Raw genomic sequence first — 17,726 nt, forward strand, 5'->3', positions numbered from 1 at the left:
TTCTCTTGCTAACTCCAGTTCTAGATGTGGTGAAGGCTCACAAGGACTCTTGGCCCTTCTTGGAGCCCGTTGATGAATCCTATGCTCCCAACTACTACCAGATCATTAAGGTATGGAAAGTGATCCAGCCGTCTTGACTGATGCACTTTGTTGACCAGGAGGCAGTTTTTTGGAAGTGTTTTGATGTTTTGTGGGCTGTATTAGTCTCACCTCTCAAACTGCATGTCTCCAGTAGTCCTTTCTAGCCTTACAAGTCAAGGAAACCAAAGATGAGAGGCTTCCTCTCTGGAGAGCATCCTCTGCTGCCCCATCCCCTCTCTGAGGAAGCTACAGCTCCAACTTTGTACACCCCACTATGCTTGCTGTCACTGAAGGGAGGTTTGGTTGTATTTCAGGCCCCCATGGATATCTCTAGCATGGAGAAGAAGTTAAATGGAGGTCAGTACTGCACCAAGGAAGAATTTGTGGGTGATATGAAGACCATGTTTAGGAACTGTCTTAAGTACAACGGTGAAGGCAGTGGTAAGAGCAGTAAGATAATAAATTCGTCTATTTGCAGTGCTCAGTCAAAGCAAGCAGTGATCTCTTCCTCCTCACCCGTCCTTGATTTGTGCTTCTTCTCTTTCAGGATATTTTTGGGAGACCAGATGAAAGAGTAGGAGCTTCTGAGTAATAAGGCCTGGGGTTTTAGTGAGGCTTTTAGCACAATTTGGCCGTGCTGGAAGGGGCATGGGATACTAAGGACTGCCGTGTTGGTAGATGGTGACAGCAGAACATATAAAGAGAAGGAAGTCTCTTTCTTTCTGAGCTCATTCCTTCGTGTGCCTGTGTGTGCCTGTGTGCCCCTTTTTCTCATAGTAACTAACACAGATTCTGAAAAGCATTGGAGTCTGGTTAACTCCTAGTGTTTGAGTACTACAGTGAGGAGTGAACCAGGTTTGTAGTCCTTCAGATGGAAAATGTCAGGTTTAGGTTCCTGATCTACTGAATGAACAACATGAGTCTGCAAATGAGAAATCCTGGGTTTAATTGCCATGCCAATTAAAACTCTGCATGTTACTTAGGTAAGAAATCAGTTCCCATATGGTGAGTCATCACTGCAGACTGTGTCTCACCAGCAACACCTTGAAAGGGATAACAGTTAGGAACTAATCAGCTTGTTGCTGTTGGCTGCAAGTAAAAGCATACCTGCACTGCCACTGACAGAGCTCTGTCCCCCAGGGAACTTCAGGGTTAGTTTAGTGGAAACAACTGGAAGGTCATTTGCTTCAAGGCCTTGTCATTAACACCTCTCACATGTCTTTTCCTTCCTACTCGCTCAACGAAAAGTAGAAGCCCATCTCAGCAGGACTGTCCTGTGGAAATGGTGCACTGGGGACTCTGGTGTTGGCAGTAGCTCTCATGTCAGGGCCAGCAAATGCTTTAGAAACTGTACATGAATAAATGTGTTTGCTGATTTTCCTCTGTCTTGTAGCCTATAGCGCAGATTCGAATGAGTCCAAGAAAAGCCTCTGAACGTAATCAAATAGCCTTGCTGGAAGTTCACATTTCTTCTCTCAGCACTCTGCTGGCTAACTGTGCACTGTGCAGGTCACACATCTCTGTGAGCAGAGGTAGTACTCCTCTAATGTAATTCTTGGCACTACTCTGGAACAGAGTTAATGCTGACTCCGCAGACCATGCTGCCAGTGGTACTTTGTCATGCCTATGTGCCTGTCCTCTGGTGGGGTTACTGAACAGATCTGTGTTGCTTATGGAAGTTTAGGAACCAAAGCCAACTAGTTAGAAACAAAAGTCTTCCTCAAAGAAACTTGGAGGAGGGGAGATGACTCATCTGATGGGGAAAGTCTGATGTTGCATAGCTGTTTCTCTCTATAAGGCTCCATTCCTGACGTTGTTGGGGTTTTTTGACTGCAGAATATACCAAGATGGCTTACAACTTAGAGAGGTGTTTCCACCGAGCAATGATGAAGCACTTCCCTGGGGAAGATGGAGACACAGATGAAGAGTTTTGGATCAGAGAAGATGGCAGACGAGAGAAGAGGAGCCGGCGGACTGGCCGCTCCGGCACGGGCAGTGTTTGGACTCGGTCACGAGACCCAGATGGGCCAGGCAAGAGACAGCAACGCCTGGAAAATGGAGGAAAACCTCCACCATATCGAGCTACTTCCAGGGCTCCTGCTTCTTCCTCTTCTTCTTCTTCCTCCTCCTTCTCTTCGTCCTCTGTAGAGGACCCAAGTGGCAACCCAATGCAGACTACTCGGGAGGTGGGCCCTTCCAACGGGCGAGGCTTCCCCCGCTCCCTGCAGTACGGTGGCATGCCCAGCCCTGTGCCACACCCAGGACAGATGGTAAGGACCAGCCTCTGCTGTTCTGCGCCCATCAGACCTGTGGAGGGAGGGAGAAATGAAAGGGGAATGAAACTTCCTACTGTGAAATCCCTACTGCCTGGCAAGAACCTTTTCCCAGAGATAAAGGGTCAGGGCTATGGTTTCTCCAATTGAAACTTTCCAGCACTTAGGTTTAAACTGGTACAATTTCAGTCTTCGCCACACGAGCTGGGAACAATCTCTTAAGGTTTCCCATGGCCAGCATGTCCCTGTGTAGTCTTGCACCAGCCCTGGTTTCCCCAGTTCTCTTCTCTCCTTAGAAAGTTTTACCCCATTGTGCATGGGAAGCTGTCACATTTCCTCTCTTAACCTCCAGTTTATGAAGCTGAAACCAACTGGTCTTCTTTTGTCTCAATTGTTTACAGATGCCTGGTAAGTTTGTGCCATCTGTGTACTACTGCATTTCGTGCCTTGAGTATTTATAAAAGCAGTAAACTAAATCAAACAAAGGCCACCCTGGACTGCAGCAGTGACCTATCTTTAGCCCAGCATTTCTTCTCTGAATGCCACCTGTTCTGCCTCCCGTCTGGGCTGTTCCTCACACATCCTTCACTGCCTTTTCTGTTTTAACCACTGATTGTGGTAATGGTGGTGTGGTGTATCAGCTGCACCTCTGAGATCCAGGCTATTCCTTGCCCTTTTAGCTGGAGATCAGACAAAATTTTTAGAGCGATTCTTATGATGCAGATAGTGGCAGGCAGTAGGAAGAGCTGGAGGCATTTTGAAGGAAGTCTAGCACATTCCCCCATTATTTTCCTGCTTCCATAGTCTTGTGGTTCACTCCACTTCTTGGAGCAAACCGCTGCCCTCTCCAGTCTTCTTGCTTGTTCCCAGGTACTTGGGTGGCAAGTGAGCGTATTGCAACCTAAAAGCAGAGGTGAGTGACTGGGGTGTGAGAGAGCGGCCTTGGCAAGGGAGCTGTGTCACGTCCTAGAAGGGAGTCTACAGGTTTTCCATGGTATCTCCAAAAAAGTCCATCTGCTCATCTGTGTGGTACCTCCAGCCTTGGCTTCCCCCAGCCTGTAGTACTTCTGTTACTTTTTTGTGCTTCACACGCTGTTTTGTTTCTCCTCCCTGCACCCCTCCCCGTCCCCCAGAGACCAGCCGTGCCAGGAACGTTTGGTCCCTTGCGCGGGTCGGATCCCACGAAGCTGTACGGCTCTCCGCGAGTGCCTGAGCCCCATCCTGGAGACCCGGTCCAGCAGCACCAGCACTTTGCCATGCAGGTAAGGAACGCTGCAGCACCCCAGGACCCACAGGTGTGACAGCTCTCACTGAGACCCACCTCATGTCTCTCTCTCTCCCTGCCTCCTCCGCAGCCGGCTGTGGGACTGAGCGAGCACCGCGGGCACCGGCTGGCCACTCCGGAGAAGCAGGCGTGCGCGGGACCCACCCACGTCTCCGGCCTCGGCCCCCGACCGGGCACACTGCAGCTGGGAAGGGTCAGTGGCCCCCCGCCCGATGCCGTCTACCCGCCAGCCCAGTTCCAGCAGGGCTTCCTCCCGCCCAGGCACAACGGGCCCCCGGTGAGGCCGCCGGAGGGCTCGGAGGTCCCCCCGGGGCACATGTACCGGCCCTACAAGTACCTGAACCGCGCACACCCAGCCCTGTGGAATGGCAGCCATGGCCCCGCCGGCCAGGCTGCCATGGGGCCGGAGGAGAAGGCGCCCATGGGGCCAGGGCCCTCACTCCAGCCACGTGCCCTGGGTCATATGATGGACCCCAGGGCCATGAGGCCGCCGCTGCCTCCCAGCCAGTGGACAGAGCAATCAAATTTCCTACCTCATGGGGTGCCTCCCTCAGGGTATATCCGACCGCCCGGGAAAGCCGCCAGCCAGAGGATGCCACAGCCACCAGCCGCTCTGTTTGGGGCACCTCCTCAGGTTCAGAGAGGGTGCCAGGGCGGGGACTCCATGATGGACAGCCCGGAGATGATCGCCATGCAGCAGCTCTCCTCCCGCGTGTGCCCACCGGGAGTGCCTTACCACCCTCGCCAGCCGCCCCCGCCGCACCTCCCCGGACCCTTCCCCCAGCTGGCCCACGCGGCCTCCGCCGCCGGCGTGCAGCCCCCAAAACCTGTCGTGGGAAACGGGAGCTCGCAAGATCCAACCGGGCAGACCATGGAGATGGAGAGCAACCAAGGTAAACCCTTGAGTGCCCACTGGTATTGTTGACTTTCGCTGCCTGCACCTCCCAGAAAATAATTCAAATTTTGATTAAATACTTGGGAGGGATGCAGCTTTTACATGTGTTTTTATTTTTTTTATATAAATTGGAATACGTTTTCTAATCCATCCATCACTTAGATTTTTCTAGGCTGTTTTGTTTCACTGTAGCCTGCCAGAAGTCCTCTCTGTCCCAGCTATACCTGCAAGTTATCAGTTTGCCATGGGGTACGAATGCAAAGCATAGGCTGCGATGCTTTTAGAGCTCACTTGGAGTTAATATAAAAATGGGATCTGCAGAGAGTTAGGAGATGTTGTATGAAATCACTTACATATATAAGGAGTATATATTAAATATACTCCTTTAAGTGTACATCAGTATGACTTCTTTTCTGAAATGCACATCTGCTTTGTGAGCTCTGAACATCACAAAATCTTCGCACAACAGGACTGCCCAAAAGCCCCTGAGCAGCTGTATCGGTTCATGTGGGATGGCAGTGTGTCGTGTGTGCCCTCACAAGTTTCTTTCCAGTTGAATTTCATCTGTTCTATCTAGTAAACTACAGATTAAAAAAAGAAAAAAAACCCCAACCTTAAAAATAAAACCTAAAGTAGAGATCAAAATAACGCAGAGATCAAAAAAATTTTTTTTTCATTAATTCTAGCTGGTAAACTAGAGATCAAAACCCTTGTATCTTTTATCAATCCCTTGTGTGCCTTGCACTAAGAGGAAACTCTTTCCTTGTGTGGCATTGCTTAAAAGTTATCATCATAATTTAACTTGCTGGATATAGAACAGAGACCAGGGAAGGACGCTGAGTGATTGCAGGACAGAGTACTCTCATCTTCAAACCACAGTTGGTTAAAATATGGCTGCGATCAGCTCTGCAGCATCTTGGTGTGCAGCAGCGCTTCTGCTCATGCTGTGGGCAAATGGCGTTTGTGGAGGGTGGGTTTAAATTTGGTATTAGGGAGAAATTCTTTACTGTGAGGCTGGTGAGGCACTGGCACAGGTTACCCAGAGAAGCTGTGGATGCCCCATCCCTGGAAGTGTTCAAGACCAGGCTGGATGAGACTTTGAGCAACGTGGTCTGTTGGGAGGTGTCCCTGCCCATGGCAGGGGGGTTGGAACTAAATGGCCTCTAAGATCCCTTCCAACCCAAACCATTTTATGATTCTGTGACCAGAAGGGGCAAGGCAGCATGAAATCAAAGTGCTGTTACTCTGACTTCTTATCTTGCTGTCATGTGGACCCCACTGTGGTATTTCCCAACTCTTGCCTCTCCTTTAGGCAGCCTCTGCACCCCGGTGTGTCAGACCAAACGCACATGCCATGTTACTCCAGTGGAGGTGTGACTTAGCAGTGGCTTGCAAACTGCAGAGCGTCTGTGTCATGAGGGTTCAGCCCATGTGTGCCATCTTTCCAAGAGTGGTGCAAACCTCATGAGTAGTTTTCAAAAGATCTCTTTCACAAGGAGCAGCTACTAAAGGTTACCCAAATTTGAAAAAAAAAATGCACTTCAGAATTGCTAAAAATCTCTGAAGGAAAAACTGTGTTATGGGTGTGGAAGGAAGGCTGCAGCCCCAGAGAAGAGCACTTGTGCTGATACCATGCTCCAACAGCCCTTTAGAGAGGTTTGTGTGGACAACAGGACATTGTAGGCTTTGGAGTAGTGACAGTGGAAGGACCTGCACGGCTTTAGAAAGTCAGTCCTTTTTCTCTTTTATTTGCATAAAAGTGGAATGCTTTCTCCATCCAGTTGTTAGGGACTTGTTTGGCAGAGCTGCCCAGCAACTTTGGGTCAGCAATCAAAGAGGTTTGGTAGATCTGGTTAACCTGGCAGGAATTACTCTTTGGCATGTGTGTTTTGGGTGAGCATGAGCAGGCATGTGTATGTGTTAGGCGGAGAGGGACGATTTCCAGTTAGACCAGTGTGTGACTTTCTTCTCTCTCTTTCAGTGGAGACACCAGCAGGCATGGACGAGAAGGCTCAGTGCATCAGCATTCCCGACGGGGCCTATGCCAAACTCCTACCTCATCCCAAGCCCCCACTGCCCATGGAGTGCGCCAGGCGCGCCTTGCCCCCGGATGGGGAGGCAGATGGCTCTGGTGTGAAGGGCGAGCTGAAGGCAGGGCAGAGCAAAGGTGCATGGTCGGCAGAGAGCGGCTACACCGGCGACCCGGGCTGCGTGAGGGACCTGGTGCCCGCCTCCGAAAGAGGGGGTCCCCTGCCTCAGAACGGGGCGGCGGGCGAGGGGCCGGCAGCCGGCACCGAGGGGAAGGGACTGGCTGCCAACCTGCTGGAGAAGCCCCTCTGTGGTGGGGGCAAGACTCTGCCTGAAGCAGCCGTGCCTTGCATGGGGCAGGGCACCGGCCTTCCTGGCGTGGATGCCGGCTCCATGGGGGCCACCCCCAACCAGTATCACCCTCTGTACATGCCTGGTCTGGAATACCCGAATTCGGCTGGACGGTACCACATCAACCCAGGCCTGCAGGGTTTTGGCCCGGTGATGGGAGGGAAGCCACCTCCTCCTGCCTCCCACCCCCAGCATTTTCCCCCACGGGGTTTCCAGCCGAGCAGCACCCACCCCGGTGTCTTCCCGCGGTACCGGCCCCCCCAGGGAATGCCGTATCCTTACCAGCCACAGCCTCAACCTTCCTACCACCACTACCAGCGACCGCCCTACTACGCCTGCCCACAGGGATATTCGGACTGGCAGAGGCCTCTCCACCCCCAGGCCAGCCCCAGCGGGCATCCCAGTGCCCACCCGCCCCTGGCCAGAGCCCCGTTCCCAGAGCGGGGGTCCGCGGGCGGCCTGCAGGGCTGCGAGGCACTGAGCGCCGCCCTGGCCTCTCCCAACCGCATGGACGTAGCAAGTGCCAAAGAGGTTTCTCCAAGTGACGGGCAGGATCTGGGGCCTGAAGATGAGAAGTCCGAGGAGTCCCAGGAAAGACCAGAGAGTCCCAAAGAGTTTCTTGATTTGGACAACCACAATGCAGCCACAAAGAGGCAAAGCTCGGTGGCAGCGGGGGAGTTCCTCTACGGAGCACCCCCACCCCACCTGAGTGCAGGGATGGGGTTTGGCCCGTCGGCTTTCCCTCCCCATGGGGTAATGCTACAAACTGGCTCTCCTTATGGATCCCGACATCCTGCCAGTCACTTCCAGCCCAGGACGTATGGATCGCCCATGAATGCCCACCCGTCTCACCATCCAGCCTCCAACCAGGCCAACGGCCTCTCTCAGGAGGGCCCCCTGTACCGCTGCCGAGAAGAGAACATGGGTCACTTTCAGGCCTTACTGATGGAGCAGAGAGGCAGTGGAGGTGGCATGGGGGGGCCGCCCCAGGACTTGTATAGACCCTCGGGGTAAGACTGTGTTTTCTGCGAGAAGGCAAGGTGGGAGGGGGGTGTGATGCCTGGGTGACAGTCACTGTTGGATATCCTTGAAAGGATGTGGCTTGAAGTCAGAGGAAATTGCAAATGAAGTCTAAAGTCTAACAGGTGGCTCAGATCCTTGGAGTAAGAGCTCTCCTAAGATGGAGAGAGAGTCTCAATGCATCTCCTTAAAACAATCATGGAGAGCCTGTTAGCCTGCCCCATCCATCCTCCCATCAGTACTTTGTTTCATCTAACAGTGTTTTGTTAATGTGTAATTCAGGGTTGTGCATCTCTTAGTCAAATGTACTCTTGCCATTTTCTTTGCAAGTGTTTTATTTCATCTTGCTTATAGTGGGGCAGAGTAGCTGACTAAATTGGAAGTTGGCCTCTTGTTACGAACTCCTTTAATGCTGCCTTCTTTTTCCCCTCCTCTTGATTCACTCCTCCTCTCTATGTCAAATTTCCCTCACAGAAAGTTGCTTCTCACTGAGACTGTGCATATCACCTTTTTTTCCCAAGTGGAAAATTCTGCTTCTCAAAAAATTGCCTGTTCAGTTTTTACTGTTCAATTGTTACTGTTTTATCCTCGTCACAGCATGACAGTCCTTCCTTCTTCTAGTATTCAGGGAACTTGGATTACAGCTAAGCCTTTGGGGGGAGTAGCATGGATTAAGGGTTGTGTTTTGGGGGGAAACCAGACAGAGGAATACACAAGACTGCATGCTTGTATGCTAATGTTGTATGTATGCATTCAATGAAGTAGTTTGAACCAAGAGTAGGGATTTGCTCCTGATATTCATGTGCTAAAATTCTCTCCATTCAACCTGACTCCAGAATGCAAATGCATCAGGCTCAAGTTCCCTTCCCGAAGATGCCTACAGCAACAATGTCCCGGGAAGATTTGACATCACAAAAACCATCAGTGCTGCCTCTGGATCAAGTAAGGACTGCTAGAGAGAGCAGAGCTGAAATGCAAGTCCTTCTCTTCCCACTGGTTAAAGGAGTAAAGTGTTTGATTAGAGTGGGAGGAACTGGAGGAAGCTGGGAAATTAACTACTGCTATGCAAAGGAGTTGAGAATGTCTCTAAAGTCTTAGCTGACTGCAAAACATAACCTAGGCAGATTGATAGTGCTATCTTTGAACTGGTTGCATGCAATCATGAGGTCACTCCTTTCTGAAGCTTCCAGTTAAAGCTTCCAACCCTTGTTCTTCCTCTTTCAGAGCTAGTCCGAGGAAGGAAGGACCTCATGAAGACGAAAGCCACACATGATTTGGACACCCAGGAGGAGGGGCAGGCCTTCCTCCCACCCTCCCCTCGCCCGAGCAGCATGTAGCTTCCTGGGTCTGTGGAACATGGTGCCCTGACGGCTTTTGTGTTGGAAACCCGGGGCGGTGCTGGGCCCCAGCCAGCCGAGCAGCTGGCTCTCTACCACAGGGCAAGCACCGCAAAACTAGTGGCTTTCCGTGACCGGAGACTGCGTCTCATTCAGGGTTTGGGGGAATTTTCGGGTGGGGAGGGCGGGGGTGGGGGCAGAAACTTTCATTGACTGCTAAACTCAGGTATATTTTTCAGGGTGGAAGAGGACGATGATGAAATTTTACTTGTAGTATTAACGTGTGTGTTTTGGAGCTGGATCCAGTTTACAGAATTTAACCTGTTGCCTTTCTAAATAAATTTCTGTTGTTGGTGAATGTATTGTACATAATGGGGGAGGGGGTGGGCCCAGCTTGTAGTGGGCTTAGCACTGGAGGAATCGTTAACTGTTTACAATCATATCACACTAAAATCTTTCAGGATAGGGTGAGGGTTCAGGGGGGACCGGGGAGAGGCGAGGGAATGTGTGATGGATGACTTGCTGTCCTCCTTCCTGTCCTCTGCAACCAAGACATGACCCGACAGTTGGTTGACTTAATAGCATGAATTGCTCAGGAGTATAACATGTCCTCCACTTTCTCTTGCCTTCTTCCTCCTTCCCTTCTCACCCCCATCTCCACTCCTCTGGATCCAGGGCCTGAGTGCACTTCCAGCTCCTGTCATCATGGGGGAACAAGGAAACCAGGACCAGGAACTGAAACCAGGGCAGGACACTCATGGCATTGTCTCTTCTGCTAGTACAGGACCCTTCTCCCTGCCTTTTTCTGATAGGAGAAATGTGTGCTCTAGGAAACAGAAAATGGCATAACTGGTCATCTTAAGACTTATTTTGGTGAAACCAGCACAGCTGTGGGTGCAGCAGCACCCATCCAGTAAAACAAACTTTGTGCAAATCTGTACTGCCCTGCTGCTTGAGGAGAGGAGCCAAGTCCCCACCTTTGTTTCTCTGACCCTGGGCTATATTCACTTCTTAGCAGCAGCAAAGCAGAAAGTACCACAGGCTTCCTGACCACTCTTGCTTGGTAAGGAGGAGGAGCAAGAGGCTGCCTTGGGGGAATGGTAGGATTACTGCAGTGTGAGCCATTTGTTGGCCTGTGGAGTTGGATTTGGCATTCACAAGTTGCAGGTGAATCAGAAAGCACTGGTTCAAAGTCAGGTGTTTGGGTGGCACAGCTCAGGGGCTGGGGGACAGGAGGGCTGCGTGCTTGAGTTGAGGTGGTTTTTTTTGTCTTCATTGATGACGTAGCAGCAGGTCCTACAGGACTAGTGGCAGCTTCCCTGTTCACAGTCTGCAGGGGCTCTTCTCAGTACTGTACTATGGAACCTCTGTGTGCCAGCATCTTGACAACCACTGGTGTTCAAGGGAGTTCGGCAGGACTCCCATCTGCATTTATTCACATCTTAAAGCTAACAGGCACACACGGTTGGCTGTTCTTGGGGGAGTTGGGGAGTTGTTACTCTACGAGGCTGGGCAGCAAGACTTGCTGGGACCATAACCTGGTTGTACTGGGGTGGGGACAGTGGTGCAGTTTACAGGAGGATGTGCCAGTGTGTCAGATAGAGTATGCTAGCAAGAGCACAAGCGGCAGCAGAAGGAGGACAGAGCAGCATGCCCTTTAGTCTGTGGTACCAGCATGGGGAGGGACTTTGTCTCCTGGTTTCTGGAGAATTTTTCTGGCTGCTTTCTTGTCTTGGATGGTGCCATCACCTGAATCTTTAGCTGGATTTAACATCTGTGACTGCACCACCTTTGTCCCACTTCGTGTAGATCTACCATGTGCTGGCAAAGCTGTTCAAGCAAATGGCAAGTAGCATCTGAGTGAGTCATTACTCCTTCTGTCCTAAGCTTTTGGAAGCACACAAAGCCTAAAAGATGAGAAATTACCCTTTCCTGAAATAGTTAGAACATAGAAGGACTGCTGTGTTAGTGCCCTCTTACCAATGAGCCTCACTGCTCTGTTGCTGCAGTACTTTTGCCTCTGATGAGCTGTGTAAGGCCAAGGCATTTTCCAAGCCTAACAGGAGTTAAAATTCATCTTACAGCTGCATTTCTCACCCACTGCTGCAGCCAGCCTGTGAACTGTAGCTGCTGGCTGCTTAGGCCAGTGAGTTGCCTGGGACAGCTGGTTCCTCTGCAAAGGAAGATGTCGGTGTAATGTGAATTACTTACAATATCTATCTATAGATGCCATTACATTAGAAAAAGGAAGGTGATTTTTTGGTGTGGTTTTTCTTTTCAGTTGCGTTCATCTGTCAGGGAGCAGTTGTCACTGGTGGATTGATATGAACTGGAATAGATGATCCTAAAGGTTGTCCTTTGACTGAGAAGTGCTCTCCCCAGCCAAGAACATTATGCTATGGCTCTTCTGAATTTGTCCCGTATCTGAGGGTTTGCTGCTGGCTCTTCAGCTGGTAGTTGGTTTTCAGAGGTGCCCCAGCTGCTCCAAAGGCAGCTCTTAGTCCTTCACTGAAAGGAGATACTGAAGCAGTGATAGGTATTTATAAAAAACTGTGCAAGTAGAACTGCTCTTAAAGACAATAAACCTGGGACAAACAAGAACACAGTTGCTTCTCCTTGTAAAATAATCTTGGGTTCACTGTACATTTAAAAGCAGATAAATGGTAAAATATAACTTGTAGCAAAGTATTCAAAACTCTAGAAATGTGAATGTAGATCCTGCAAACAATCCCTGCCATACTTCAGCCTGTGTCCTCTGTATCACAGACAGCCACCCAAATATTTGAAGTGCCTTTCATTCAGCTCATTGTGAACGTTGTGGAACAGGAGGGTTTTAGAAGCTGTAAAAAGTCCCCAAGCAAGCTGAAGCACACTTCAGCTGGAACTGGCACTGAAAACATGGTTCTAGTGGTCACAGGGTCTAGATGAGTACCAAGCCCAGGCCAAAACAGGGGCTGAACAAGAAAGGCAAGAATTGCTTGTGGTCTGCCTGGAGAGCACAGTGGAGTGTTAGACAGTGATAGATACCCCGAGGAACCTGTATGGAGTGTGCAACAGGAAGATATTTTCCCTTACCTGACATAATGCTAGTCTGGGGGAAAGATTTGTCTTGCAGGTGGTAGACAAAAGAGAGTAGTGAAGCTGTCTCCTCCTGGGAGGGTTTCTAGGTAAATGGCTTTTGATGTAGTCAGTAATTCTTATTAAAGAGACTAACAAGCTGCTGTTGTGAGGACAGATGGTTTCTATTAGAAAAGTACTAATATAGCATAGGGGGAACAATGGCTGGGCAACAGGGATAGGGCTATCCTGAGGACAGGACATGCTGAGATGGAGAGCTGGTTGTGGAACCTTAGCTCAGAATCTCCAGACTTTCAAATGCTTTCTTCGTAAGGGGGGCTTTGGGGGTTTTCCTATTATGATGTCTAGGGAACCCCCCCCCAAAATTAGAGCTCTATTTTGCTAGGCACAATCAGCAAATCACAGAAAACTGGCACCCCTCAGAGGGCACAGGGCTCTGAAGAGAGTTGTGGGGTGGAACACGAGTGGAAATGTACGGGGAGGAGCAGATAATGTGAATTTTGTAGTTTATCCCAAGCCATACTGCACAGGGCTGCTTTGTAGATATTGTGAAAGAGACAGGTTTGAGGGATTTAGGAGAGAGTAAAATGGCAGCTCTTTATATACAGAGTGGTGTTTTTTGCCATGAGTTGGCATGCAGTGCAGGAGAAGTGCAGCTGCATTTTAAAATAACCTGGCTTTTGAGTGCCATACTTGTGTCACTGTCTTAAATAATATTTTAACACAATAGAGAGAAATTCTAGTCACTGGTTGGAAGCCCTCTGTCTCAGCCCCCAGCATTGTTGTTTCACAATATATTACCAGTTGGTCCTTTCTCAGAAAGCATCCTGAGCTGGTGACTTTGCAAAGTTTCCTGTAGCTATTACTTTTTCCATACAGAGGATGTATTTTGCTATAATTAGGGATTTCATGTTAAACAAGACTATATAATACACAGAACAAAGATGATGTTGGCCATGCTGAAGCATGACAAAAATTTCCAATATTCTCAGAAGAGCTTTGTATGCCACTCTGGCTTTTTAGCATCTCGCTCTCCCCACCACCTTGTCCTCTGTAAGTGGTGTGTGGTATTCCCAAGCTCCCAAGATGTCAAGTTGCTTTTGCAAAGGCTGCTTTATAAACTGCCCCAGGGACTCTGAAGCTTTGGACGTCTTAGAGTAGGACAGGCCCAGGCAATTCAACTAGAAGGGCAGTCACTGAGGCTTCACAGTGACTTTTAGCTGTGTTTAGCAGGAGTTTGCAGTCTGTAAATTCCATGGTGTATCCCACCAAACCACTCAGTAGCAATCCAAGGCACCAGCCTGCAATGAAGAGGACAAAAGGGGAAAGTAAATTTGAGGCTTCAAGGCCCAACTGGTTGGATTTGTGACTTTAAAGTACATGGAGACACTTTTCTTGGAAGAGCTTCTGATTCTTTGTTGTCTGCCAAATGCCTTTCCCATGCAGACTTTCCGAAGCCAATCGTCTGTGTATATTTTTGTAAGTGTGGTTTCTCGGGGTCTTGGAGAGCTATCAGCTTCTTGATGTCTTATCTGAAAGCTAGTCACAGAGGCTCTTTCATTCTGCTGATTGAGGCAGCTCTCCTGAAGCTTCTCACCCCAACACTTCTCCATTTAAAATGAAAGTATAATTAGAAAACAACCTCCCTTTATTTCCTCCACTGATCTCTGTCAGGCTTTTGTGCATCTCTGTGTTCAACTAGGGCTGTTTCTTTGTTCTTGATGGCTTTGTTCTGCTTTCTTTTTCCAAGAAGACTGTGTTGCTGTATGAACTGTGGAATTTCAGAGAAGGTGCTGAACTGAGTGACAAAGAAGTGTCATCCCAAGGGGTGGCTTGGAGAAGAGCAGCAGGGGAATTCGTGACAGTGTAGTTGCTCCTGGTTCCCCTCACTGCAGAGCAACCACACAACTGGGCCTGCACTTAATCAGGGCAACCCCTTAAAAAGTTTTTACTGCAGTGCATCGGTGGCAGAGAAGTTTGCTCCTGCAGAATTCCTGTTTTGCCTTGAGTCGGGTGCTGGCTGTTGGAGAGCAGGTGTGTGGGAGCCGTATCCTTTCCGTAAGGCCAAGATTGAGATAGCAGGCTGGGAAAGTGGGGTTGCAGCTGCAGGCCATGTGACAAGCTTTAAGAGCGTGTGCTCATTGTAGCCGAGAAAGCATCTCAAACGTTGACCTTCCAGCCTTTCCCCATCTGTACCTGTTTAACATACAGATGGGGGTGAGCACACTGGGGCTTGGCAGGACCCCTGCCGCCCATGCGGAAGGAAAACGCTTTTAACCGGCACATAATGAACTGCGCGCTCCGGTTTTCACTCCCTGCCTGCTGCCCACCTCCCGCTCTGAAAAAGAGCTGGGGAGGGACCCACTTCCAGCTGTCTCCCCGTAGGAGCTCCTGGGGATGACAAGCGCAAGGCTCAGTCCACCCCTAGGCAAGGAGGTTCAGGACAGAGGTTTTATTTGAAACTAGATGGTAACATCCAAGCGTACCTTTGAAGCAGAGGTTGTAGTGAGCTGTGTGGTGCTGTTCTCTTTTTGGTGACTGTCCTGCCTCGGCTCACATGCAGGATTTGAGAGACCATGGAGCGTTTTGTAGATTTAACACTGCTGGTCTGGCATTGACTGAGGGCTCTTTTCCTTCATTTGCAGCAGTGGCCTAGATTTCTTTTGGCGAAGGTCTTCCTCTTTTTGAAGCATGGATATCAAAGTAGACTGTGCATCCAGGAGAGAGCAAGGGCTATGTCCACCAGTGGAAGAGGGGACAAAGGATTAATTAGGGCTGAGGCTTAACTGAGATTTTCACTAACTCTGGCAAGCCCCTCTGTCCTTTGCCCCTTTTATTTGGAAATACTTGGCTCACTTAGCAGAAGGGCAGTAAGTGGAATATCTTCTAAATAAAAGTGGAACTGGCTCTGTGTGGGTAAAATTCCCTTGTTGCGAACAAAGTTGGACCAGACAGCCATAAAGGACTCCTTTGGGCATCAAATGATGAAGAGGCACACAGACACCTGGTGCCCTCAAACATTTTGGAGCATGGCAGAGGAGTGATCTCCCTTTCTGAAGCCAGCCAGGCAGCTACAGGAGCTCAGGCCTCAACTTCTAGTCTGAAAAGTCCTCTGATCCCCTTTTGTGTCATATGCCAACACTTTCCCTCTCCTTGCTTCCTAGCTTTCAAGTTCCTTTCCCTCTGCTCGCTTCGCTGCAGTCGGTTGCTGTCAAGTGCAGAGATGAAGGCTCACTGCCCACGCGAGCACAAGGGCAGAAGGTTGAACTTGCCAGCTGTCTCCTCTGCACAGGCATACAGACAGCAGGTGGGGAGAACACATTTACTCTCCTCATGAAATTAAGGTGTCCTCAGTGGCTCACGAGTGTTCTCTCGTGTGCCCCTGGGGTTTGCCACCCTGGCACAGCGACGCCTGTCCCTCTGCCAGCACAAGGATTTGCTCCTGGTCCCTCTGCAGGGTTCCAACACATGGTCCTGGCGTGTCTACTTCCAAGGGGGTTTAGATTAAAAATATATACTCTGTACAACTGTGAAAACTCTTGTCTCTCTTCCATGATCTGTCAATGAACATTGCTGCCTGATCTTTTTCCAAGCAATAATAATGTGCAGCAGTGCAACTTTGATGTTCCCACGCTGTTTCACGGAGTGGATGGCTATGGGAACACGCTGCCGGGCTTCACAGTTTCAATGGGAAGCAAGATGCTTTCTGTGGCCCTGCATTTTATCTGTGCCACATTCCTGCTTTCCCAGAGACTGGCGGGTTGATTTAGGTGGCCCTGAGAGAGCTGGTTGCTGCTTCTGTGTTTGGGAAGGCAGAAAGAGGAGGGAGCAAGTTGGTAAAGCTGAGCCTCATCCACAAAGCAGAGCACATGTAAGAGGGGTTGCTTGTTGCTACCATGGAGCAAGGGGTGGGTGGACCACTGATTTAATGCCTCTGGGGGAGGAGAGTGACCCAGTGCTGCTTCACTTGGCATTGATGGGGGAGGCAGGAGAGCCGATGCCACTATGTCCATTCATTTTTCTGAAGTTGGGTAACATTGGTTTTTTGGGTTTTTTTGTATTATTGTAAGTTTGTAAAGAATGTAATCTGTCTGTCGGGGGCACAAGGAGAAAACGGGGGCCTTTCTTTTTTTTGGGTGAGGCTGTTCTTATGTTGCTGTGTTTTTTGTTGTTGGGCAGGGAGGGGTCTAAGAGGCCATGGGGCAAAAGCCTGGCCCTTGTCAACTGCTTGCAACTGTCCCAGGGCGACGGGAGGGTGAGCTGATGCTGCAGCAGAGACCTCCCACACCAAACTGTGAAAACGACCTCTGCCTGTGTCCCTCTGTGGGGGAATCTGACCTGCGTGGGGTTCTGCACTGGCACGCCTTGCTGGGGGTGGGATGTAACATTCAAGGACTGGTCTTGCTTGTCTTTGACTCAAGTAGAAACTGGGCTGGGCAGCTGCCCGTGCTGTTTATGGAAGGCTGGATTTAATAGCCTGAGTTTCTCAGTGCAAGAAGGAGTTCATGCTGGAGCTGCTTGCCCCAGCACTTCTTTCCCCAGCAGGAGCTCAGGTGCTGCACCTCTCCCATCACCTGCTGCCCAGGAGCCCTGGTTCTCACCCCTGCCTCCCTCCCCATCCCGTAGAGCACAGTGTCAGGGATCCTCTTCTCTCTCCTGCTGCTGCAAAGTTGTGTGAACTTTCCTGGTCAATACTGGAAAGGGGAATGCTATTTATTTTTATATTGTGTATATTTTGTCTTGGTCTGCTGATTACCTTTGTTCCCCAAGAGCGACAGTTACCTCAATAGTTAGTTTAATACTGTGTGTTGGGTAATTTTTTTAAAGAACTTTTTTAAAATCTTGATCCTTGGAGGTCTGTAGATTTTATTTCCATATAAATTGGTTATTTTGTATAAAGTACATTCTTAAAATAGCAATCACCCTTGCCGTATGTGTGTTTTCTTGTCTCCTGGATGGTCTCCCTCTTCCTTTGTGAGGGGAAGCGGATGGGGGTGGGATGGTAACACAGAGGGCTTTTTTCAGAGACAAAGCCCTGAACTGCAGTCAGACACATTTGTACCACCTGAAATCCATTTACAAGAGAGCACCTGGAAAGCTAATTGGGATCATTTCCCGTTCTGAAGCACAGCTGTCTGCCTGTGAACAACCCAGTTGTGGAAATGCGATGGTGTCACTGCTTTCCCTCCGAAGTCCCTGGTGGGCTGTGGGTTTTCCTGCAGCCCAGGTGTGCTGGAAAGCCTGCCTCTCTCCCCAAAACACCACGTGGCTTTGGGGTGCAGGTAGTCCGGTCCCCCACACTTGTGTGAAGCCTCTGTGCTTTAAAAGCAGTGCCTGCCCTTGAGTAAAGCCCATAGAGCGGTGCTGCTGCGAAGGAG

General features: G+C 49.9%; 1 protein-coding gene across 1 annotated transcript in view; it reads left to right on the forward strand.

Moving 5' to 3' along the window:
- Positions 1-17,248, forward strand: part of LOC108492483 (cat eye syndrome critical region protein 2) — a 101,726-nt gene extending 84,478 nt beyond the window's left edge. Inside the window, exons 12-19 of the mRNA XM_017804900.1 lie at positions 19-110; positions 396-522; positions 1,918-2,351; positions 3,488-3,616; positions 3,710-4,532; positions 6,516-7,923; positions 8,770-8,875; positions 9,158-17,248. Coding sequence (XP_017660389.1) covers positions 19-110; positions 396-522; positions 1,918-2,351; positions 3,488-3,616; positions 3,710-4,532; positions 6,516-7,923; positions 8,770-8,875; positions 9,158-9,163 — 3,125 coding nt within the window. The 3' untranslated portion in view covers positions 9,164-17,248. The remainder of the gene's footprint in view (positions 1-18; positions 111-395; positions 523-1,917; positions 2,352-3,487; positions 3,617-3,709; positions 4,533-6,515; positions 7,924-8,769; positions 8,876-9,157) is intronic.
- The last annotated feature ends 478 nt before the right edge of the window (positions 17,249-17,726 follow it).

Source organism: Lepidothrix coronata, unplaced genomic scaffold (assembly GCF_001604755.1).
Source record: "Lepidothrix coronata isolate B3197 unplaced genomic scaffold, Lepidothrix_coronata-1.0 Scaffold10, whole genome shotgun sequence".
Taxonomy (NCBI): domain Eukaryota; kingdom Metazoa; phylum Chordata; class Aves; order Passeriformes; family Pipridae; genus Lepidothrix; species Lepidothrix coronata.